We start from the raw sequence: 24,824 nt of genomic DNA on the forward strand, positions 1-24,824 counted from the left end.
GGTTCAATATCTAGTTATTCTTAACAAGTATAATAAACAACACTTTCTTACTTTTTATCACATAGTAGTATAAACTAATTCTTTAATAACCTAATACTATACAAATTAATGTTATACTCTTTGGGTCTTCCAACATAAAGACTTTAGAGGCATTATAATATATGTGATGGTTTTTGGAATTTTAGCTCAAAGAAGTTGAAGGATTAAATTGAGAAGGTAACACACTTTTCGAACCTGAATGACAATTGAAGTGTTTATCATAAAAGAAAGCCTTTGAGATACTTGAGAATGAGAAAAAAAAATCAAGTATTGTTATCATATGAAGTTTTTTTTTAGAGAAAATGCAAGTAAACTTCATTTATTTTTAACATTAATTACTTCTTTAATAATAATTTTGAAATAATTTACATCACAAAGCTGTTATTTTCCCTTTGGTGACTTAACTTCATGATAATCTTATTTGGATATATTTGAGATCATGATGTTGAGTTTAGTTTCATAACCTTTTTAAGATTAAATCACTCAAGAACACATGTTAGATAATCACCAAAATCACAACAACATACAAACCGGAGGGTCTATAAGACAGATCAACAACAAAGGAAGCTCGAGAAATCCTTAATCACAATCACCACAAAAAATATAGATGAAAGCAAAAATTTCTTTTTGAAAAATAATAATATTCAATTCTTTTTTCTTGATTATACGTTGAATTCAATTGTCCATGTCTGCCAGCGTTATATTATTTTATTGATGTGACTGCCAACGTTATTATTAATCATCAAACTGATAACGAGATATGTATAAAATTATTACAACTAGGGTGGAAATAGGTCAGACCGATAACAGGGACCTACAAGCTAGCTTATATAGACTCAGGTCAGCTCATACATTATTTTTAAATAGAAAAGACCTAAGTTTTTTTATAAACCTATTTAGTTAAAAGGCTAGGCCTTAAAAAAAGTCTTTTAAACCTATCAGACCGGCCTATTTAAATAAATATAAATACTTTTTATTATAATTATATTATATTTTATACTTTGAATTAAAATACATTAATGAAACTTGGTTATCTCGGAGAACTTGTGAAAATAAGATAAAAATAACTTGTGAACATTGTTCTCATAAGTTCGTTAGTCTATTTAAACATTATTTTAATTGTTTATTTACATATAACTAAAATAAATAAGCTTTTATATAGACTACAGATCAGAGCTTCAATTTTTTTAACTGGCTAAGCTTGCAAAGCCTAACTCGGCCCAACCTATTTAGCCCAACCTATTTACACTCCAATCCTATTATCGACCAAGTTGCCACTAAAAACGTTAACTTAGTTTCGCTGATATTGAACACGTAACCGAGTAACTCAAAACAAAAACTTCCTTCCTCTTCTTCTCTTCTTTTCTCTTCTATATCTATCTCGTTTTCACTCTTTCTCTTTCAACATTTTCAATCAAATCCAACCATGTCTTCTTCATACGGTAGATACAATTCTCAATCTTACGCTCCATCCGCACCCGAGTTACCTCCACCTTCTAACCACACCCCTCCTAATCACAACTACACCCAAACCTCACCCCCCTCTTCAAACTACAACAACAACTACCCCCATGGTTATTCTTACGGTGGTCAAGTTTCATCCTCTGGTTATCCTCCACCTTCTTCCTATGTTTCTTCATCTTCTGGTTATTCGGATTTTCCACCAGGAACAAACCCTGATGTTATCCGGAGCTTTCAGATGGTAGATAGAGATCGAAGCGGTTTTATCGATGATAGAGAATTGCAACAAGCTCTTTCTTCTTCTTTTCATAATTTTAACCTAAGGACTATTCGGCTTCTTATTTTTCTCTTTAAACATCCCCAAGAATCCCTCAGAATTGGTAATTTTAACCTTTTCGTTATTCTTAATTTTTTGCTTTTTTGGGGAATTTTATTGATTTTGATTTTGAATTGCTTTTTCTGTTATAGGGCCAAAGGAATTTACAGAGCTTTGGAGTTGCCTTGGTCACTGGCGAGTAAGTCTCTTTTTCATTCTTTCTATCTATATATTATCTATTACTGATAAGTAGTTATTCAATGACAAAGTTAGGTTTTCCGTGAATCAATTAAGTGACTTATGATGAATTAAGCCATAATCCTCCCTTTAGATGGTTATCTGAGTTGAGTTAGGGTTAATCCATTTTGAATTTAGATATGGTGATGTAAAGTCTATTCCAATGCTTATATGGCCAATGCAACTTGGGAACATTGGTAATTTCTTATGCAGGATTCTAAAATATAAAATCCAGTGTAGCAAAATTTTCAGTTATTATACTATTCTTGTAGCTAGCTTCCGTATGAAACATTAAAGCATGTTTTTTTGGTTATATACTTTCCTGTCTGTGCTGTGGCAAATTTTGTTACTTGGCCAGCTTCCATCTAAAAGACTAAAACACGTCGTCATGTTTTGATCTTATGATCTTATGTATTCTAACTCTAATGTTGTCAAATATCGACCATGGCAGATTGCAGAAGCGGAATTTTTGCAACCGTCATGGCCAATTTGTGAAAGATGGTGGGTTTTGGCTTTCAGCCAAGATCCGTCATCCACCATCGATAACATTGATGTACTCTCCTTTCTGAGATGTGCCAAATTTTACTAAGATGGAATTGATTATTGTAGCATATATCTTATGTCTTAGTTGTCCAGTAATATGGTCTTCAGGATTTAATGCTGAATGGATTAGTAGCGGCTTTCATTCCATACATTGCACAGTACTCACTCTCCCTTTCATGTACAGCTTAAATATAGTTTAAAATTGTTGCTATGTGAAGTATTTTACATTATCATTAAACATTTATGTAACCCGATTAACTAAGTTTTTAATATTTTTAGTGAAAACTACTACTTTTTAAATAACTGCATTATATAGTTCAGTGGAAGTGTAAATGTGGATCAAATTTAAACCCTACTTTCACTACTCCATCCATGTTGTGTGACAAATCACTAACTCATCTCTGCTGCAATTAGTAATAAGTGACTTTATGCTCTCCGAACCTATATGTGTGGTGAATTTAAAAGGATTTTTAATTTTCATCCCATGTGATTCCGTCTGAATTTATTTGTACTTTGCTTGTAGGGCATATTTGAGAGATATGACAAAGATAGGAGTGGGAAAATTGATCCATTAGAGCTAAGAGATGCTCTGTATGGTATTGGCTATGCAGTACCGGCCTCAGTTCTACAACTTTTGCTTTCAAAGTACAGTGATGGAAGTAGTAGGAGGGTTGAACTCGGGTTCGACAGTTTTGTCGAGTAAGACATTTTATCTGGATCCCTCAAGTGCTTATTTTATTGATCTAATTTTGGGCCTGTTTGTTTCAGCTTTAAAAAAATGAATTTTTTCTTTGTATTTTTGAAAATAGATTTTTTTAAACCGTTTTTCAAAATATTACAAGTTTTTTTATATTCGTTTTTTCTAAAATGAAACACTAATTTTGACATCCTAGAACATAAACATAGATTATTGAAGACCAAAACTTTGTCAAAATCGCAATTTTTTCAAAAAGTTGTATTTCAAAAATGATTTTTATGAAAATCTATTTGAAATAGCTTCAAAATTAAGTATTTTTTGAAATTTTGATATCCAAATTTTTTACCCATAAATAGATGAAATACCTAAAATCACATTTTAAGAATAACTATTCAAACAAAATTTTCATTTGAAGCTTTTATAAAAAGTTTCTTTGTAAAATTTATTTTCACAAAATTTTGTAACACTAAAAATCATTTTTAAAAAAAGCCAAAACAAACGGGCCCTTAATTTGAAAGAAGTAAACCTCAATTTTCTCTTGAACGATTTTTTGAGCTCTAATTTGGTCCTGAAAAGATTTTCTACCACATTGTTCTAAAGGAGTGAAATGGAACAAATTGATATGAAATTATCGTTTTCTTCCATTAAAATTGTTGAAAGACTTGCTGTTTACTGGGACTGAGCAAACTAATGTCATCTAACAATAAAAATCATCATTTGAGAATCATTTTGATGCCGCTAATATGTCAAGTGCCAAATTGATCTTATGAAATATTTCAAGAACCAATTGTAGTTTATTCTATTTGCAAATGTCCTTATATATCTCATGTTCTGTTGTTTGATTTGTGCAGGTGTGGGATGATTATCAAGGTAAAACTCATTGAACTTTTGAAGCTAAGGATGTGCCTCTGATATCTATATTTCTTCATTAGTGTTTATTATTCTTCCCTTCCATACATTCTCCATGATTTTTAGTTCAAATAACTGATTTGGAACATAGACTTTTATCCATTAACATTCATGTGCATTGTCTTGATTATACATCGAGGTTTGGGAGCTAAGGACATGCATCTCATATCTAAATTTCTTCATCTGTGTTTCTTATTTTAAACTTCCCTTCCATCGATATATGCCGATTTACCCTCTCCATGGTTTTAGTTCGAATGTCTGCTGCATTTGCATGCATTCTCTTGATTATGTTATATGTGATAGAAAATAAACATTAGCGTGGCATTTTATATCCATTATATTTTGCAAAAGAAAATAGGAAGGCATTGTAACATTTATTCAACTAGCCAAGATTTACATTTTCAGCTAAATGTTGCCCCTCCGATTTACATGTTTGCTACTTTGCTGATTACTTGTTTCATTTTCAGGGTCTGACTGACAAATTCAAGGTTAAGGACAAGCGTTATTCCGGTTCAGCTACACTTTCGTATGACGAGTTTATGTCTATGGTCCTTCCTTTCCTTGTATCTTATGATTAAGAAGTTGTGCTCATCTTCAAGTTTTCTTAGTTTTTGGTGCTACATTCAATTGATTGCATTATACGTTTGGTTGTGCATAAAATTTTAAGCTGTAATTATCTGTTCTATTCTGCTTTGTTGAGCAATAAGCTAAGAAAAGCTATTAAACACATGTAAGTAAGCAAGTAATAAGTTGGACAGTAGTTAACAGAGCTTAAATGTGGTTTATAAGAGATTATGCAACAGTTCTAGCAAGTTCGGAGAGTTATGTTTCAACACTGGATTATGTTGTTTGGATAGCGCTATTTTACTGTTCTGTAATGAACTGCATCTATAATTTGAATGTGTCTCTCCTTTGATAGATTATGTCGCAAAAATTGTTGCACACTCATCAATCTACCTTTACTCTTTAAAATATTCAATGTTGCTATATGTTACAGAATTCTTTAAAATATTCAATGATGCTATATGTTTCAAAAGAACCTTGCATGATTGTTGACGAGTTTGTTTACTTTAGAAAATCAAGAGATGTTTATTGATCGTTCGAGAATAGATATGCGATGATGACGATGCTGTTGTTGGCTTGTTGACTTTTAATCATATAAAAGTACTTTTGAAGTTTCAGTTTTGGTATCGGTTTAGATGCAGAGGAATCATAATAATTAATAGAAGTTTCATCTTCATCCCTTAGGTAATTACGATATTGCTCTCATACTATATCATGAATCATAAGACTGTGGAGATGAAGATCCATCTCATCCATATGCTTACTGGTTTGATACAAAGAAAAAATCTTTAGAATTCATATTGAATTACATTTAAAAAGATAGTAAGTAATTATATAAAATATATTTTTTTATAAATCTTATAAGAAATTAACAATCTAACAAATTTATAATGATTAGTTTAGATGCATCAACAGAAGTATAGCTACTAAAATATTTAATTAGCTTATGTCCTTAAATACAAGACTTCAAAGAAGAAATTACGGGAATTATAAAAAAAGTTAGTTGGAGTAATATATTTGTTGACTATTTTTATATTTTTACAAATTTATTCTTTAAGGAAGAATCATTTAATGTTGGCTTAAATAGTCGGTTGGTATATGTAAGTTAGCGTATTTTTGATTTCCGTCCCTTTATTTTCTTTCTTGAGAATGATCCTTCATTGTTAAAATCTTTTTGGTTTTGGTCCCTAAAATTAAAATCCGTAGAAAAATCTGAAGGAAAATTCGTAGGAAACCTGTAGATTTTCCTGCGGATTTAAGTTTTAGGGGCTAAACCCAAAAGAAATTCAATATTTAAGGACTTTATCCAAGAAAAAAAGATACATGGATGAAAACAAAAAGTACAGTAACTTATAGGGACCAACTGACTATTTAAGCATTAATGTTTATTAAGAGTATTTAGTGCGAATTGTAGAAAGAGATGCATCTTTATGAGGGGTATATGTATAAAAAAATCACTAATGTATTTTAAAATTTAAAGATGGTTTTATAAAAAGGAACATAAAAAACTTAAGAGGACCTAATATTTAGGGATGAATGTAACAATATTATTTTCATAATTGGCAGAGGTGACATCTCGTTATCATCTCGCTATAATTAGCCAAACTGATAACCTAGTACTCATACGCTAGTGCGGTCAACTCTTCCTTTTTAAGAGGCGTCATCTCTTCCTTATAGAGCGTTGCTCTTGATCTCACGTCCACGACATTCACTTCCTATGCACCTGGCTACTGAATGTTGGACACACCATAGTCACCCTCTTCAGCCTCAATCTTCTTGATAGCACCTCTGAACGGTTTCTTGATCACCTTGAACAACTCCAATACGCCTGTGAGTATTTCATACACCGGTACAACTTGGATAGAGAGGCTACCAAGAGATTGAAGGAAAGCCGACCTATAATCATATTGTACGAGGAAGGGGTGGCTATCACGAGGTATCTTACTTTGATCATCTTTGTGCTCTTCTTCTGTCTGAAGGTGATGAAACCCTCCACTTATACTTGTTCGCCCAAAAAAGCAACTACTAAACCTGGCAAATCTTTGAGATCGTCTGATTTTAGACGGAGCTTTTGATGGCGTCCTAATAGAGAATTTCTACAGAGCTCCCTAGTCGATTAACACACACTTGATCTCTTGATAGTCACACCGCATAGTTATGACCATGGGCTCATATCAAGCATGGCAAGTAAACCTTCTACACTCATGACGAGGTGCATATCACCTATGAGCGGAGCTAGTCTCAACACCTCTAGAAACCCTCATGTTATAGTGTTAAGGGTGTGACACACAAGTCTGTATTCATCTCCTTTGCTTGCCTCCTTGCCCTTTTTGGATTTAGGGCTCCCAACAAGATCTCGCACTTAAGATTTGGAGCCACCATGTGATTGGTGGGGTCTGCCTTAAACGTACTTCTTCAGATGAAGTTTCTAGATGAGGTGCCCAAACTCCTTTTTGAGTTGGTAACAATCTTCTGTGTGAGGACCTTTGAACTTATGGAATTTACACCACTTAGTGGGCTTAGGTCCTATAACGTCTAACTTGGGGGTTAGCACAAGACGAACATCATGTGTATGAAGGACTTCACGCCATATCTATTAATGATGAGTATTTAGGGGCGTGAAGTTTTTTGTAGGCCTCCCACTTTGCTTGAAGGTTCCCTTGTCCTTAATAGGCAATGTGTATTAGTTTTTGGGTTGCTGTTGTGATGAATCAAGATTGCGAAACGTTTGTTTCGTAGCATCCTGATCCTTTTTCTTTGTGTTGCTTTCCTCACCCTTTATGCAGTATTCAGTGCGCATCACTACCTCCGTAGTGGAAGAGGCTTGTCTTTAGACAAGGAATTCATTAAAATGTATGATATTTAATCCATTCTAGAAGGCTCTTATAAACATTTCTTGGTTCGGGTGGATGACCTTGATAGTCACCTCATTGAATTGGGCGAGATACCCCCTTAAGGATTTTAAAGGCCCCTGGAAAATATTGAATGGACTAGGGGTTTACATCTTCCTATGTCTGCTCGCCGAGAGTTAGTGCACCATTTCTTTACTAGGTCTTGATAGTTAGTGGCTGATAATTTCGACAGACACATAAATCATCGCAGAGTGGCATCCCTGAAGATGCTGGAGATTGGCTTGCACTTTAGAGAGTTTGAGGCTCCGATGATCACCATTTGTGTGTTAATAGATACGGCATGTTCCTGGGTGTCGCTTCATCCATCAAATTTTACGAGTGAAGCTTCCTTGAAACCTTTTGGTGCTCCCCCCCCCCCCCCAAAATCTTGCCAGAGAGAGGTTAAGGGTCTAAAATTTTTGTCCCCTCGATGGGATCTGCTTCACGTTGATGTTGATGGAGGTTAAGGACGTTGTCACCCAAATATTTATGGTAATGTAAATCATCCATAGTGATACACGTCCCTGTTATGGCCTCATGGTCGCTATCGGAGCGTTGAATTTCTTGCTCTTCTGTTCAAGCTGTTGGAGAGGAATGAAGAGGTAGACTGAGAGTTTGTTGTTGATTATGAAGGTGTCCCAAGTAAATTTTACTAGGGTCCAACACTAGGCGTTAATTGTACTTGCTAAAAAGTACACTGAGAGACAAGCCTTTGTTGTGTGAGGTTTTAGGGTATGTTTATGTGATGAGGGCCTACTCACACCAAGTGGTGAGAAGCTATGTATATCTCTTTTTTGGGAAACAATAGAAATCCCTTCCCCATTCAGGGAATGAGTATATATAGAATGCTTCTTAGACTTTGCCCAGATGCACAGAAGGGAGGTTCCCCTATCTTTTCGGTCCACAAGATGGGAACATGGGAAGACATGGCTCTTCCTCTTATAGTGAGGGAGCGGTTTTCCTCTGTGACTAATTCCTACATCCGACTAGTTATTGGACGCTCATCAGTCACATATGGTGAGTGAACGAGTCACCTTGGACAGATCAAGGCCAATGGGGCGGCCTATCGCCACATTATTAGGTGACCTATTGACCCATTTTGGGTGGCCTATCACCATGTAGTGGAAGTTCGCCAAGGATTGAGACAATTGACTTATATCGTATACTCACAGACCTTCCTTCCTTAATCCCTGTAAAATTATTTCAATATACTATTACTATAACTCAATAATCGAAATTTGATTATAATTCATTGATCGAATTTTATTATAATTCCACACAGAAAATTGACACTACTATAATTTTGTCTAAAAATGGTGCAAACTCTAAGGTTATGTTTATATAATTTGAAACGAACACAACAACTCTAAATAGAAAATAGTGAAACATAGTAAAGCGAAATATAAATGAGTGAAATAGAGCGGAGCAAAACAAAGATATTATTTTATGGTTTATATTTCATAATGTATTATACCAAAATTGATATTCCACCCAAATTAAAAATATTCATAAAATAAAGATAAGTGATAGAATAAATTAAAATACTTTTTATTTGTTCCGTTGTATTTCATCATCTTTTAATCAATCAAAACCATTCAATTTTTTATCATCTTTTAATCAATCACATAATCTTATGATTTGATCATATTTCATAAAAGATAATCTAAAGTGAAATTTTAATGTTCTTTATTGAAACTATTATCATAACTTAATCTTAACTCAAGGTCTAAGGCTCCACAAAGTCACCTATTGATGACAAGTGACAACCACATTAAGTTGGAGCAATGGGCAATCATTCAAGTAGCTGACAAAGTTTGGTAGAATTTCATTTTCAAACTTGAGTGGTTCATTAAATATTCCTTGATATTATTCGTGCATAAGCCCAAAACAGTTGTAGGTGAAGAGGTCCCCCATTCGATCATTGCAAGCTAAGAGTGCACAAAAAATAAAATAATCAAAAGTGGCCTTTTTTGAGTTTCATAATATATCTTCATTTTCATCATGGCATGTTTGTTTTGATTTTTTTAAAAAATAATATTTTTTTTTTAAAATAATTTTTAGTGTTAAGAAATAATTTTGTTTAAAAAAATTTTACAAAAATATATTTTATATAAATTTCAAAAGAAAATTTGATTTAAATAGTTATTCTTAAAATGTGATTTTAGATATTTTATTATTTATGAAAAAAGTTTAATATTAAAATTTTAAAAAATCATTTAATTTAAAGCTATTTCAAATAGATTTTCATAAAAATCATTTTTGAAATACAATTTTTTTTAAAAATTTTAATTTTGACTAAATTTTGATCTTCGATAATGTATATTTATGTTATAGGATGTCAAAATTAGTGTTTTATTTAGAAAAAACGAATATAAAAAAAACTTGTAATATCGTAAAAAACGATTTTAAAAAATTACAAAGAAAAAATTCATTCTTTTAAAACTGAAAAAAAAAAAAAACCTCCCTATCTTTGCAATCAAAGCGTAAGCAAAAATATACAACATTATCCTTATTTTATTTCTGGCTAAATTAAAATGAAATTCTACTTTTCTAGAAAAAAAAATTAAAATAACCAGGTTTAATAAATAAAATACAGAAAAAACCACCTTTTCAGGGTATTTACCAAACTGTCTAGGTTTGGGACATACTGGAAGAGAATGCGCCAAATGAAATGGCGCATGCATGTCACACAAGCCAAACCATTTGGCGCATAAGAAGGAAAAATTAGGGCAAGAATGTGGAAGCCATTTGAAATGGCGCATATGGCCATGGAGTAACACATAGGCGCCAAACCATTTGGCTCCTATGTGTGGGCCATTTTTTTTTTTCAAAATTAACCCGTTTCGGGTATTTTCGCGTACCGTTTTCAATTTCGGTTTATTATTTTCGTCAAAACGTCTAATAAATCAAGTCTGTAAAATCTTATTAACCCTAAATAATGTAATGTATGCGTCATCGATATCGGTTTTTTATTAAAGCTCTATTTATTAACGAAAGACCGATGAACGGTTACAAGAGGTGAACGGTTACAAGAGGTGGTAAGCGAAACTGAAACATTGCATTAAAAAAAATACAGATTATACTAAACTTGCGACGATGTCGAGCCACGATTAGGGCATCTCTTTATGTTGTGCCCAACCTGACGGCAAATGCTGCATTTTCGTTCCATTTTGTCGCGGACGTCCATTTCGGTCCTAATCCGTGTACTATTGGGACGCCCTTTTTTCTTTCGCCGCATTGCGTCGTTGTGCCAAACTACCTCTCCATCATACTCAGGCCAGTAATCCTCCTTGGCCACCACAGGAAACGCAACACTGTAAACTCTGAGCAACGTCTGAGTCTTGTAAATCGGAGACAGTAGTGATATAGCGTCGCGGTGGGCATACGCACATGCAGCTATGACGTGTGAGCAAGGCATACGAAAAGCTTGAAACCTTCCACAGTCGCACCAATCTTCGTCAAGCAGAACCCTATATTGTTGCCTTGACAGCCCTTCATTGTGGTCAATTGTCTCGCGCACACTGAACGTGCGATTGAATCGGTCGAAAGAAGTCACTTGATGAGTGTTCGCTTTTGCCGCTTGCTGTTGCACAAATTTCATGCAACTATCGCTTAATAGTTGACCAGCTTGTCTAACATCACCCCATCTCCTGCCTCTTGTTGAGAAGAGTGAAGCCATCCTAAAGTATGTGGCTTCCACCAGTGCTGTGATTGGAAGGTTACGGATGCCTTTGAAAACGCCATTCATGGATTCCACGAGATTAGTTGTCATATGGCCCCATCGCACGCCATTGTCGTAAGCCCTTGTCCATTTGTCCCTGGAAAGATTATCTACCCAAGTACCTGCCTCTGGATTTGTCATTACAATCTCACTCCGATAATGCTGGAATGTGGGTTGGGTCAACGCATAACCAGCATTGACTAGGGCCTTTCTTAGATGTCTGTCCTTGATCTCCCGCATGAAGTTTTGGGCGATGTGGCGAATACAATATACGTGTTTTGAAGGGGGGTCATGCCATCCGTTCGCTGGATTGTTGTAAGCACTCTCTATGGAAGCGTGCCTATCAGAGATTAAACATATGTCAGGCTGGGGAGCAACATGTTCCCGGAGGTTCCTTAGAAAGAAACTCCAAGCCGCTGCAGTTTCACCTTCTACGATAGCAAATGCCACTGGAAATATGTTGCTGTTACCGTCTTGTGCAACCGCCATGAGCATGGTTCCTTTGTATTTGCCGTATAACCATGTCCCATCAATTTGAAGTATGGGTTTACAGTGTGCAAAACCTCGGACGCAAGGTTTGAACGCCCAAAAAAGCCGATGGAATATTCCGTTTCCCTGGACAGGGTTTCCATCCGGGGCATGCGCGGGCAGTGTCTCTAGAATCGTAACAGTTCCAGGTGCGTAACTGTGTAGCGCATTGAGGTATCGGGGAAGAATTTTGTATGACTCCTCCCAGTTGCCGTAGACTGTCTCAATTGCCTTTGTTTTTGCAACCCACGCCTTTCTGTAAGATGGAGTGTAGTTGAAGGTTGTGACGATGTGGGATATTATATTTTTAACCTTCAGAGACGGATCAGAGCTTATGAGAGGCAAGATCTCCTGGCACATAAGATCGGCACTGAGTTTTGTATGATCCTGGGAATTGTTAGGGTTGACACACGTGTGTTTCTGCGTAATCGACCCTATTTTCCATGCATTACTTCTCTTCCTATAAGAGGCCAACAGTCTGAACCCGCACTCTGGATTTTTACAAGTGATTACATACCGTTCCAGGTTTGAACGGTCTACTTCAAAATCAACGTTGTTCGCCATGTGCCATTTTTTAATTCTTCTTAGACATGCCTCCTTAGACGGAAACTTGTCTCCTTCCTTTAATTCTTCGTCGTTTTGGATGTAGGGCGTGAAGAAGATGTCAGATGATGGTTCGTCACCTTGGAGGTTCAAGTTACCCATATGCGCTGGAGGTGCGTAGGCATGAGCTGGAGGCACCAAGGTTTGCTGCTCGTCGTCGGATTCCTCGTTGACCATGTCGTCAAATTCGGTTTCCAGATCGTCTTCTTCCTCGTCAATGACGTCAACCTCGTCTTGCTCGTTGACTGGTGGGTCAATAACCTGTGACTGGACAACATTAGTTTCTTGTGTCTCAGCCTGAAGAGTGACGTACAGCTCGATGGAATCCAACCCACAGTATTCGTGGGTGGTGAACATATCTTGCAAGTCTTCGTCATTGGCAATCTCCATTTCGTAAAACTTGACGGTGTTGTCTTCATTGAAATTGGGACATTGGTAAAAAACGCTTGCAATAGGACCCATTGCAATCTTAGAGTACAGTCGTTGAATGAAGTACGAAAATGTTGCTCTTTTGCTCAACAACAATGGTACAACCTGAGTGTTTCTCATCACAAAACCGGCTATCTCATGAGAGTAGGTCTCACCGTTTAGATGGGCATGGACAAGATACTGGGTTGATGAAGTCATTTTTGGAGGGGAAAGTGTGCGGGTGTTGTAATCTCAGGTCAGATAGGGTAAAATTGTTGGTGTGAGTTGTAATGTTCAGTATATGTTGGATGTCTTATAAATTGAGGTTCATATGTCCTTGCACAATCTCAATACATAGACACGCTGATCTATGTCCTGTACCCCATCACGCGTCTGAAATGATTCCTGATAAGATTCCTGTAACGATTCCCCTAGGCAGAGCATGCATGCAACCCTATCTGGCAGCTAGTTATGCAATAATTATTTATATATATAGCTATATATATATATATATATATATATATATATATATATATATATATATATATATATATATATATATATTTATATATATATATATATAAACAAATAAATAAATAAATATATACATATATATATATATAAATAAATATATATATATATATATATATATATATATATATATATATATATATATATATATGTAAATAAATAAATATATATATATAAATACATAAATAAATATATATATATATATATATATATATATATATATATATATATATATATAATAAAATAAATAAAAATATATATAGATATAAATATATATCTTTATTTTTATATATATATATATATATTTATATATATATATATATATATATAATTACATATATATATATATATAATTATATATAAATATATATTAATATATATATATATATATATATATATATATAATTATATATAAATATATATTAATATATATATATAATTATATATAAATATATATAAATATAATTATATATATATTAATATATATATATATATAATTATATATAAATATATATTAATATATATATATATATATAAATATAATATATATATATAATTATATATAAATATATATAAATATATATTAATATATATATATATATAGGTCTGCCACTATCTTCCGAATTGATTATAAAAGACAGGCACACTGATCTAGGTCTGCAACAGGATTCCGTATTGACTATAAAAGACAGACACACTGATCTATGCCTGCCACCAGATTCCGAATTGATTAAAAAAGGACAGTCACACTGATCTAGGTCTGTTCATATATATTTTATTTAATAAACAAATAAATTTGTAATTAATAATTATTTGTATTTTAATAATATATTTTACTAATTATAATTATAGTTAATAATTACGTATATAAATTATCAATTATATGTATGTTAATTATTGTACCCGTCCACTAGGTTAAATATTGTCCAGACGAAAACAACTAACACAACGACCACATTTTTTTTAATTCCATGACCATGCGTTGACAACACAAAACCATCGGTAAATCACGATGTTACGTTGCAGATTACAAAAGACGAGAAAAGAACACAGAACAAATAGTACTCTTTGCAACATATAAAACAACCGTTAATCTAAACTACTCTAGTGTCACTGCAATAACAAGGGGATCTTCAACGCCTCGGTTAACTTCTCCACTGTGTGTCCAAAACATTAGATCCACGTCCACATCGTCTCTCACACGATCCCAATAATACATGTAGGTGCCTTCAGGGTTATTATCGGTCAACGTAATGTATGGACACCGGTATTCTAGCTGTTTAACTTTTCTGGTTGGCCCATCGAGCTGACGAAACCCAGTGTTGATGGCTCTAACAACTCTCTGGAAATTCCAGTGAGGGTTGAGGCAAACCCGCATGTGACTACCTTCCTCATAGAAGACCACCGCCCAAACAGAGTTCATTTTTAAGTGTTTACACTATGACTGAAAGAAGGGTTGGGACTTCAACTCCACACAGACACTGCTATTTATAGCGGGTGGAAGGCAGAGGGAAATTTTATTGTTAATTATTAATAACTTTATTAAAATATCATTTCATTGAAATATGTTAACAACATTTAATTGAAAGGTACAGATATGCTAAGAGCATTTAATTGAACGATATAGAAGTTACTGAAATGATATAGAAATAGTAGCGCCTAGGATATAACAACGGTTAAAACAATGTCTTCTCTGTCCTCCATCATTAGAGTACATTGGATGTCGTCTTCCATAGTCTCCCACCAACGCTGCCTTTCGAGAAAAACACCTCCCCTTGTTCGAAGTCTCTTGATAGATCGGATTTGTTCGCCTGGAACGAACTCCCCGTCCAGAAACCTGAGGATGTTTCTCTTAAGCTGCTCCATGGTTTGGATATTCCAGAACATCACTTGCATGGGAGGTTTGACTGCCGAGAAGATAACGTAGCCGTTCCTTCTACGAACGTCCGGTTGATAATTCAGACGCCTAACAGGAGGTGGAGGCTCAGAAGTCCGGTGCGAACCATCTGGCCTTATTCGAGTTCTCATATTTCAGTGTGGGTACTAGTGCGCCCGAAACCCTAATTTATAAAGGCATAGACGTCTTGCCGTTGCCTCATTTTCTCATTAGGGTTCCTTCTGGGAAGACCAAGAACGTAACAGTACCAAAACCCTAACTCATAAACGGAAACCCTAATTTTGAAAAAAAAAAAAAAATGCTCCTTCTAATGCGCCATTTGAATTGGCGCATTAGTGTGTTTTATTTACAGGAAGTCGCCAAATGGAATGGCGCCTTAGAAGAAAATTTTAAAAAAAATGCCAATTGATTTGGCGCATGCCTTGTTGGTGTGGACCACCACCTGGCCCCACATGGTCCCCACATGCATGTGCTGAAACGAATCCAGGAGTTACTGTAAACCAGCATGGAGTTACTGTTAACAAGCATGCGACTGTAAAAATTTCTGCTAAGATTCCTGATCAGATTCCTGCCAGGATTCCTCCTACTCCTGCATGCATGCTACCCGAGCTGTCACATAGACCTGAGCTGCATGCATCTAACCAAGCCTTGTCACCGATACTTTGACTGCATGCATGCCAACACATCCTGCAGAAGCAACACCAAACAATTATGGCTGTGTTGACATGTCAAGCATGCATGATGTTACCGTTTTTCCCTCATCAATATATAAAGCACTTGGAATTCTGCAGATACATCACCATTGTAACTCATCTACTCTTAGAACAATCCTTTTGCAATCAGCTTACAAATTTTCAGCCTTCAACCATGTCTCTCCTAACCATGGGCGAAACACACAGAGGAACCCCCCAGAACATCGCTACCTATGTAAGTGTATTAGTGTTACTTTAAAATCACGCCTTGCTAACTGATAAACTAACTGATTTTTTTTGGGCATTCTTACTCTTTTCAGAACGTTCAACGCTTTCGCACTCGTAGTAAACATACCATTGCCCCGGACGAACGCATCATACCATACCTGAACATTGCTGGTTTCGGTCCGATTAGCAGGATTGCCGAGTCTTCAATTGACCACAAGTTTGTTCTTGCTTTGCTAGAACGTTGGAGGCCAGAAACACACACCTTCCATCTTCCGACAGGGGAGTGCACCATCACCCTTGAAGACGTCCATATGCTACTCGGCCTTCCTGTTGATGGTAAGGCAATTAATGGTTGTGTTATGCAGGCGAATAGCTTATGCCAAGAGGCAATTGGAATAGACTTGATAGAAGGAGCCGTTGGTGCTAGGGGGCAAGGTGTTAACCTAAAGAGGTTAAAGGAGCATTATAAAAAGTTTCGCTTGGATGATGAGTCTACCCAAGAGACCATATTGCAGAAAACTAGGTGTTATGTATTGTTGCTTATTGGAAACGTTTTGTTCCCGGATAGCACAGGTAACACGGTTAACTTTATGTATCTTCGTTTGCTAATGGATTTTAGTAGAGTTGGTTTGTACAGCTGGGGGTCTGCGGTACTGGCTACCTTGTACCAGTCACTATGCAAAAACGCGGTTGCTGAGTCCTGCACATTCTACGGATGCGCCCTGTTGGTGCAGGTGTGGGGGTGGTGGAGGATGCCCATACTGGCCCCGGTTAACAACGGTAGTTGGGACTTTCCGTATGCCTTGAGGTAAGTTTGTAGTATACCATTTTCTCTTTACACAATCTACTCCATTCTAACTAAATCATTATATTTTTTTGGTAGATATTGTGTGAAAAAAATGGACTTCACACGTAATCCTCGATCAAACATAACAATGTACCGATCTGTAATTGATCACCTTGGTCCCCATCAGGTATTATCTCTAATTCTTTTCTTCTGTTTTATAAGTATTTTCCGTAAATATTTTTTCCCTAAGTAATGTATAAATCTCATGCATGCAGTTCATATGGCGACCGTATCTCGAGTGCGAGTATGAGCCTAGAGCGCAGGATGCAGAAATCTGGACGACAAAGTGCTGCTTAATCCGGTACAACATAATAGAAATGCATCACAGCGACCGGGTAATGCTTCAGTTTGGGATGCGTCAACGGATACCCGACCCTCCTGTTGACTTGGGAGTGTGGCACCTAAAAAGAGTGAACCATCAATGGACACACCAAAACTGGAAGGATTTTGCACCCGATCATCGCCAGATGTGGAAGAACCGTCGCCAGTATGTCCTAAACTTCCCCGTTAGTGACCACGAAATGAAACCATCTCCTGAATACATGAATTGGTATCGTACAGCCACAACCCCAAACTTGTTTCTTGCAGATCCGTTTTATTTAATTGATCCCCGTGCACAAAACTACTTCTTGCCACAACAACAACAACCAGAAGAAGAACCACAACAACAACAACAACAACAACAACAACATGAACAACAACAACTCCGACAACAACATCGACTTCAGCAACGACAACAAGAAAGCCTGCATCACCGCCAACAACAACTACTACAACAACAAAGACAACAACAACTCCAGGAACAACAACAACTCCAGCAACAACAACAAAACATTTTCAGCACTCCATCCCGTTCCGCACGCAACATCCGCCAATCAACTATGTTCCAATCACAATCTCAACCATTACAAGGGTATGAAGACCGCCATCCTTCCTCTGACCAATATCAAACCCACTCGCAACCATTCGGATTTTCATCATTTGCTGGGTCTTCGAGGGGATTCGGCCAAAACCTAACCCCTGGTACATCTAGCCTTCATCTTAGTCCCGACGATGGGCCTTATGGCGAATCCTCTTACCGTGGCGCACCCTCCGGCTTCGCAACGCCTTCAAACCAATTCGGATTTAATCAAGGTAGTTCTAGTGCTGTTGGATGCTATGAACCCGAAGTCTTTTCTCATCCAACACCACCGCCACGACTAAACACATTTGAGGGAATGGGTTCCCGACTTTACAACAGCGGTTTTCCGGATAATTATGGGGGCGTCGACGAGTTCATAGACAGCGATCCACGCGAAATCCCAGTACCAGCCCCCGTGACACAAACCCAACAAGAAGCACAAAGGGGCAGGGGTAGGGCTAGGGCAAGAGGCGGTGTCAATATTCGCGGCGGAAACAACGATCGCGGTAAACGTCCCATTATAAGACCAAATTGCGGAACGGGTGGCTATCTTGGTGATGGCCGTCATTGATCATTTTGCTGTACTTTTCATTAGTCTTCTGTGTCGTTTCTGAATTTGATTGTAACCGATGTTTAGCTTTTAAATTATATTGTAATCGATGTTCAGTTTTTAAAAAATATTGTAATCGACGTTTAGTTTTTAATTTATATTGCAATCGATGTTACACTTTTGATAGTCGTTTTCTACATTACATTTTAAAGCCGAAAAAATTATTCTACTAATTTTTTTAAGTAACCTTCATAACAAATAAAAAAATATTATATAAAATTATCATTTTCCCAATTTAAATGAATTAAAAAAAAATTGAAAAAAAAAAATAAAAAAAAAAAGGCCCTAGAACTATGGCGCCAAATGGTTTGGCTTCTAGGGCAAAACCCTAGACTTATGAGCCATTCCATTTGGCGCATGCAATGGGAATTTTAGGGCAAGCCATTTCATTTGGCGCATGCACCCAAAATAAACACCTATGCGCCATTTCATTTGGCGCATTCAGTGTTCTGGTATGCCAAACCTAGACAGATTGGTAAATACCCCGAAAACATGGTTTTTTTCGTATTTTTTTTATGAAACCTGGATATTTAAATTTTTTTTTCACTTTTCTATATATAAACTTTCTGTCAAAAAAATAAATACAATACTCCATATTACACAATCTAATTTCTAGGTTCTACCTAGAAAAACAATACTCATATCACACATCTAACTTCTCTATAAATAAATCAAAATTCTAGGATCTAACTTTAATTAATACTAAACTGTGAAATCAACAATGGTTACATTAATTTTTTCTTTAGTAGTACAAACTAAAAATCGAAAAGTTTCTCCAATGGCTGTGTACAAAAAATGTAGAACTTGCTTTCCAATTAAAAAAAAAAAAACTTGGATGCTTTTGTCTCACCCTGCAAAGATTCAACAATGCACACATTTAAGAATAAGAAAAATATCAAAAAAGATAATAATTTTTATGCAGCAAAAGGCCAAGCATAGATAAAGCCTAAAGGCACTTAGCAATCATCACTATTTGTATTTATAAAATTTCATACTAGTAGGTGTATTGTTTCTATGTGTCATTCTCATCCCACTTGAACCTTATGATGATGTAAGAAATTTTACAAATTCATTTTCAAAGGAACTTTCATGTTCATGTCTATAACAGCAGCCTCCAGCCCACTTTTTGTGACTCACTTTTTCATATACAAATATTATTCCATTTGACATTATTTTTGTCCAACAAATTAACCAACATGATTAAAGTTCTAAATTATGTTCCTTTGAAAGTTTTCTTTCTCCATTAACCGTTCATATGTTCAAATGTCACATCTACACAACTCTTTTGAAATTTCTAACTTGTACTATATCATACTCAACATTACCATCAAATGTAACACATGACACCGTGCTCACACACGTGACAAAAATCGCCGTTTGATTGAGATCAGACAGTTTAGAATTGAAGAACTTTTATCATGATTGGAAGAAAAATGATAGAAAGGGTAAAGTGGTGGAAAAAGGGGATTCCATGTATGAGATAAGGTTCAAAAACAGTGACAAAAATTCATGTTGTTTGGTTATCTGGCAAGAGGAATCCAGAAGTTTTTCTTTCATCCTTTTGTATAACCGAATTTGGACTTTTGTATAGTTGAAGACAAGAATCATTTTACTCACGGATGAACATGCATGATTGCAATTTGCAAGTTGGAAGATAAGAAAGATGGAGACCCATCACCATATTATCATATTATTGAGTACTCTTATAGTTACTAACAAGTGGACAAGCTCGATCGATGACAAGTGGACAAGGTCGCTCGATGTAAGCTTGAGGATAATGTTAATATGGATAACCGTATATACGAGTTCTAACTCTAAACTGATTTTAGTCACGCTGCAGTTAGAGACATAGACAAAATTGACCGAACTTCGTTACTAAAATAATAATTAGTATAATACTACTATTATACAATTGAGGTATAACTCTTGCACTATATAATTCAAAATTAGTATAGTACTATTAGAAAGTCAAACAAAAACATGTTCCACTACAACTAATTGCTGTGAACCTATATGTAAGCATGTGACCTAAAAATGAAGGAAAAAAATCATCTAAAACACAAAAATCATGGTGTCATACTTTCATTTTCTTAAGATCCACTTCTATCTCAACAAATACCAAAGCATAATTGAATAAAAAATAAACAAAAATTCAGTTACAAAATCAAAATTTTCCTCACCTTCAACAAGTCCTTCCTAAAAAGAATAATCCATTTGAAATTTATTGAATTTCATTCTTTTCCCCATCAAAATCTGCTAATCTCCCAAATAAACACCAAGAATAATGTAAGTATGTAGAAGACAAAATTGTTGGACAAAATCTGCATAATTAACAAAAATCCGAGAATTAGATACATAAAAAAACTACTGAAACATATTATATTATACTCTACACAAATGTTAAAAACAAAAGATAATATTCTAATATAATCTACAAATTTACTAAGATACTTACATTGGATTTGGATTCAATCACCATTTCTGGAAAATAACCGCCGCCTTGACTCTGTTGCAAACCAATGCTATAAACCGGAGTACCATCAGGATAATAAAGACCATAGTTTTTCTCAGAAGAAGGACCAGGTTTCAAATCTTCATTAAAAAGTGCAAAAACATAAATATCAACAGGAACAGAAGATTTTGCAGGAGTCCCTTGTCTCATCGCAATCCTCTTCAACAAATTAGTATGATAAATCTCAGCATTCTGCAGTGAAGCACCAACCTCATCAGCATCACCTTTAGAAGGCCAACCAGTCTCGGATATCTTAACCTCGATATCGTTGTGTCCTAACGCCTTTATAGCCGCGTAAACCGCATCAATTTGAGCATATAGCATGTTATCATAATGAAGATTTGTAGCAGGGTCAACAGAGCCAGGGTTTGGTTGAAACAAGACATAGTTTAATGAAACATGTTCTGGATCGCCTTTGTACGCGAAAAACGGATACGCGTTGATCAAAAGAGGCGATTTCGTTTGCGCGTGGAAACTAAGAAGAGGTTGAATATATTGAACTAAATCTTCTCGAAAAGAACCGGACGAAGGAGGAAATGAACTCGACAAAATGACATAAGAATGCGAAGTTGTGACAGTTACTTGTTGAGATAATCCCAGATTAACAAGTGCATTGTACACTGATTGCATTGCTGGAAGAAGGTTTATGTAACTGTTGAGATCGTTGTTACCTAGTACCTCGTTTCCGACATTAATTGCTGTGATTTTGGTTTTTGAAATGTAGGGTTGCACGTTTTGTTGAATCCATGTTTGTGCTTTGATAGGGTCTCTCATGTTTTGAAGATTGTCATTTCCAATTGCTATCATGAATTCAACATTTGAATTTGAGAATGTTGAGAGAACATTTGGATCAGCATCATAGAGCTTTATTCTTGTGACATTCAGTGATTTTATAAGTGCTGCTACACGTGAATGAGAGGGTAAATTGTTTGCTATTTGTCCATAGTTTATGCCAAAATTTAGGCCATGACTTTGCATAAACAAATCTGAAAATAAACAAAAAAAGTTTCATAAGAAAATTGTTAATATAGGTATAAAAAAAAAATCAAAATTCAAACTCAAAAAAATCATGAACGGCTAAGAATACTAAGGAACAAAATCATGTACTTATTCAAAGGTTAAAAAAGATAGAATCATGTAGAACTAAACAAGGTGGTGAATTGGAGAGGACTAACCATGAATGGTGAGAAACAGCAATATCAGTTTGAAGAGGGAGGAAGATATTGCCATTATCACCAAACAAGTTGAAGATGAGAAACAAAACTAAGGTTAACCACATAATAAATGTTATCATGTAATGTATATATAAAAAAACAGAGTTGCTCTGTTTCTTGCTCTGTTTTTAATTTTGTCATTATTATATGCATCACTTATTTTACACGTCTTGTACTGTTAATTTAATTTTAGTCTCTTGCAATTCACCGACATAGTTGGGTTTTATTATTAAGTTGGCATTAATGTTTATGATATTTGCAGATAAGACCTTTTTCTTATGTTTTTATGAAAGTTTCGTGAGGATTGGGCAATAGGACTGGTTAGAAAATAGATATTATTGTCTTAAATTTCTGTAGTAAATTTCTTAAAAGAATTAATTTATTTGAAAATCAATTTTAGGAATGATTTTCTTTTGAGTTTCTAATGAATTTAACAGAAGAAGATGATGAAATTTATATAATTGTATGAATTGATAATGAAGATGATAAGAAATAGATGGCAAGCATACAACAAATTGTGTCATTTTTATGAAAAATTTAATTCTATTAAAAGTTATATACAATGATTTAGAGGACACAATATTCTTATTATGCATGAGTTTTTATAACTCGATAAAAGATCTAGTGTCTCATATTCTACAAATTAAAAATGTTAATGATAAACAATATGAAAGTATAGTGATTGTAGCAACAACATTATCATGTTTCACCAATTTACTTAAAGTATATTTAAAAGCCGTCAGTTCCATTATAAAATTTTGGTCTTCAATCTTATTTATGAGAAAATCTCGATCAAATTCACACATATATATTTTCCTTTCAAAAGCCTGAATATTTTTAAAATAGTGAAGTACGGATATTAAATATGCACTTGTATTTGGTACATGTACCGTATTTATGGTATTTCATTTTTTCTTCATTATACGATCTCAAGTAAAATTTTGTAATTAACTCAAATATCAATAAAATATATTTATATTTTTTGATTTCTTTGTTATCGTAACTTAACTACTTTTGATATTTTAAATCTTTATAGCGATGTTTTGTTATTAAGTTAACAATTGAGTTCTCCACCAATATATTTTACAAAAATTCTTATTTTTTATTAGTGTATTTATATTTTAATTTTTTTTAAAATATTGTATAAAATACCGGTATTAGTACCCGTATCGGGTAACGTGGTGTCGTATTTTTTTAATTTGCTTCCCAAGTTTTATTAAAATCATTAAAATCAAACTTAAATTATTAATATCGATATGTATTAAACCTCTTTTTCTTTTTTTTAGTGAAAAGTGTAAACTTGGGAAGCAAATTAAACGTGAATCTCAATATCGTCGCCCATGTTTAAGAACCGCCACTACAAGAACGCGCTGACACGTCAGCTTAGCACGTGTTTTCGTTTTTTTATACTCGTTTTGCTGCATTTTGCAATCCAGAGTATATGCACCACTTTTTCTCTTAAAATACGCGCTCCTTTCCCTATTTTTTTTCTTTTTAATTTTTTAAATTAAGATATGATCATCATATCTTTTTCATATTTTTTGAAGTTTGATCATTATATCAAATCTTTTATTTAAAGTACACCCTCCGGTCACATTTATAAGAAAAAAAAAATGGTTTTCACCATTATTAAGAAATTCAATTAAGTGTAGTTAACTTTTTAGATTTTGGAAAAAACATTGATTAAATTTACTATAATATCCTCTTTATTAAATTTAATGAAGTATTGGAAAATGAAATATAAGGGTATCTTAGGAATTACAGCATTAAATGATTTAGTAATAATTGATTTTTGCTTATAATAGTGACCAAGAATTAGATCATTTTTTTTGCTTATAATAGTGACCGGAGGGTGTACTATACTTTCCTCTTCTTTTTTTTTTTGTCTATATCTACGGATTGAATTGCAGCGCTGCCTTAACCTCACACTGATTTTATATTTATTTCATATGAAATATCGACATAAATAATTTTTATATTATTAATCTATTATGACAATATATATATATATATATATATATATATATATATATATATATATATATATATATATATATATGAATGGGATCATATGACATCAATGTCAAAGTATTAATTTTGACATCAAATCATATCCCTTTATTCTTAACAATTCAAAGATTAAGATATATTTTCTTAAAAAACTCAAATGTTAGTTATAAGTGAATGTATCTTAACCTTTAGTTTAATAATAATAAACGGATAGGATTTGATATCAAAACTAGTAAAGGACCCGTGCGTTCGCACGGGTCATGCAAATTCAATATAGATAATAATAAAATATATAATAATATAAAATGCATATAAAAATTAGTTTCATTTAATATGAAATTCATATAATTAGGTAGTTAGATACCATTGTGTCCGCACGCGTACGTTATTGTTTAAAATATACCATTAGTATTCATTACCCCTGCGTTCGCATGGGTCGCGTAATAATATATCTAACCAATAATA

At 34.4% G+C, this 24,824-nt stretch overlaps 3 protein-coding genes across 3 annotated transcripts; 2 read left to right on the forward strand and 1 right to left on the reverse strand.

The window, feature by feature from the left end:
• Positions 1-1,314: 1,314 nt before the first annotated feature.
• On the forward strand, positions 1,315-5,120 carry LOC131638486 (probable calcium-binding protein CML48). Its single transcript, XM_058909046.1, has 5 exons — positions 1,315-1,880; positions 1,969-2,015; positions 3,120-3,295; positions 4,145-4,163; positions 4,670-5,120. The coding sequence occupies exons 1-5, from the start codon at positions 1,466-1,468 to the stop codon at positions 4,778-4,780; spliced, it is 768 nt and encodes a 255-aa protein (XP_058765029.1). The 5' UTR covers positions 1,315-1,465; the 3' UTR covers positions 4,781-5,120.
• Positions 5,121-16,227: 11,107 nt separating this feature from the next.
• LOC131638511 (protein MAIN-LIKE 2-like) lies at positions 16,228-17,409 on the forward strand. The gene is made up of 3 exons (XM_058909072.1): positions 16,228-16,272; positions 16,358-16,989; positions 17,328-17,409. The coding sequence occupies exons 1-3, from the start codon at positions 16,228-16,230 to the stop codon at positions 17,407-17,409; spliced, it is 759 nt and encodes a 252-aa protein (XP_058765055.1).
• Positions 17,410-19,111: 1,702 nt separating this feature from the next.
• On the reverse strand, positions 19,112-22,458 carry LOC131638488 (glucan endo-1,3-beta-glucosidase 14-like). Its single transcript, XM_058909048.1, has 4 exons — positions 22,311-22,458; positions 21,079-22,121; positions 20,804-20,944; positions 19,112-19,474 (listed from the first exon to the last, which is right to left on the reverse strand). The coding sequence occupies exons 1-3, from the start codon at positions 22,363-22,365 to the stop codon at positions 20,870-20,872; spliced, it is 1,173 nt and encodes a 390-aa protein (XP_058765031.1). The 5' UTR covers positions 22,366-22,458; the 3' UTR covers positions 19,112-19,474; positions 20,804-20,869.
• Between the last annotated feature and the right edge of the window lie 2,366 nt (positions 22,459-24,824).

The sequence above is a fragment of the Vicia villosa genome, unplaced genomic scaffold (assembly GCF_029867415.1).
Source record: "Vicia villosa cultivar HV-30 ecotype Madison, WI unplaced genomic scaffold, Vvil1.0 ctg.002324F_1_1, whole genome shotgun sequence".
NCBI lineage: Eukaryota > Viridiplantae > Streptophyta > Magnoliopsida > Fabales > Fabaceae > Vicia > Vicia villosa.

What these genes read in the sequence shown, in the direction of transcription:
- LOC131638486 (XM_058909046.1), top strand. Translation starts at nt 1,466, where the DNA reads ATGTCTTCTTCATACGGTAGATACAATTCTCAATCTTACGCTCCATCC. An exon ending in CCAAGAATCCCTCAGAATTG is followed by an intron (nt 1,881 to 1,968) that starts GTAATTTTAACC and finishes TTTCTGTTATAG; the next exon opens with GGCCAAAGGAATTTACAGAG. An exon ending in GTTGCCTTGGTCACTGGCGA is followed by an intron (nt 2,016 to 3,119) that starts GTAAGTCTCTTT and finishes CTTTGCTTGTAG; the next exon opens with GGCATATTTGAGAGATATGA.
- LOC131638511 (XM_058909072.1), top strand. Translation starts at nt 16,228, where the DNA reads ATGGGCGAAACACACAGAGGAACCCCCCAGAACATCGCTACCTAT. An exon ending in CCCAGAACATCGCTACCTAT is followed by an intron (nt 16,273 to 16,357) that starts GTAAGTGTATTA and finishes TACTCTTTTCAG; the next exon opens with AACGTTCAACGCTTTCGCAC. An exon ending in ACATTCTACGGATGCGCCCT is followed by an intron (nt 16,990 to 17,327) that starts GTTGGTGCAGGT and finishes TCATGCATGCAG; the next exon opens with TTCATATGGCGACCGTATCT.
- LOC131638488 (XM_058909048.1), bottom strand. Translation starts at nt 22,365, where the DNA reads ATGGCAATATCTTCCTCCCTCTTCAAACTGATATTGCTGTTTCTCACC. An exon ending in GCTGTTTCTCACCATTCATG is followed by an intron (nt 22,122 to 22,310) that starts GTTAGTCCTCTC and finishes GTTTATTTTCAG; the next exon opens with ATTTGTTTATGCAAAGTCAT. An exon ending in TGATTGAATCCAAATCCAAT is followed by an intron (nt 20,945 to 21,078) that starts GTAAGTATCTTA and finishes TTAATTATGCAG; the next exon opens with ATTTTGTCCAACAATTTTGT.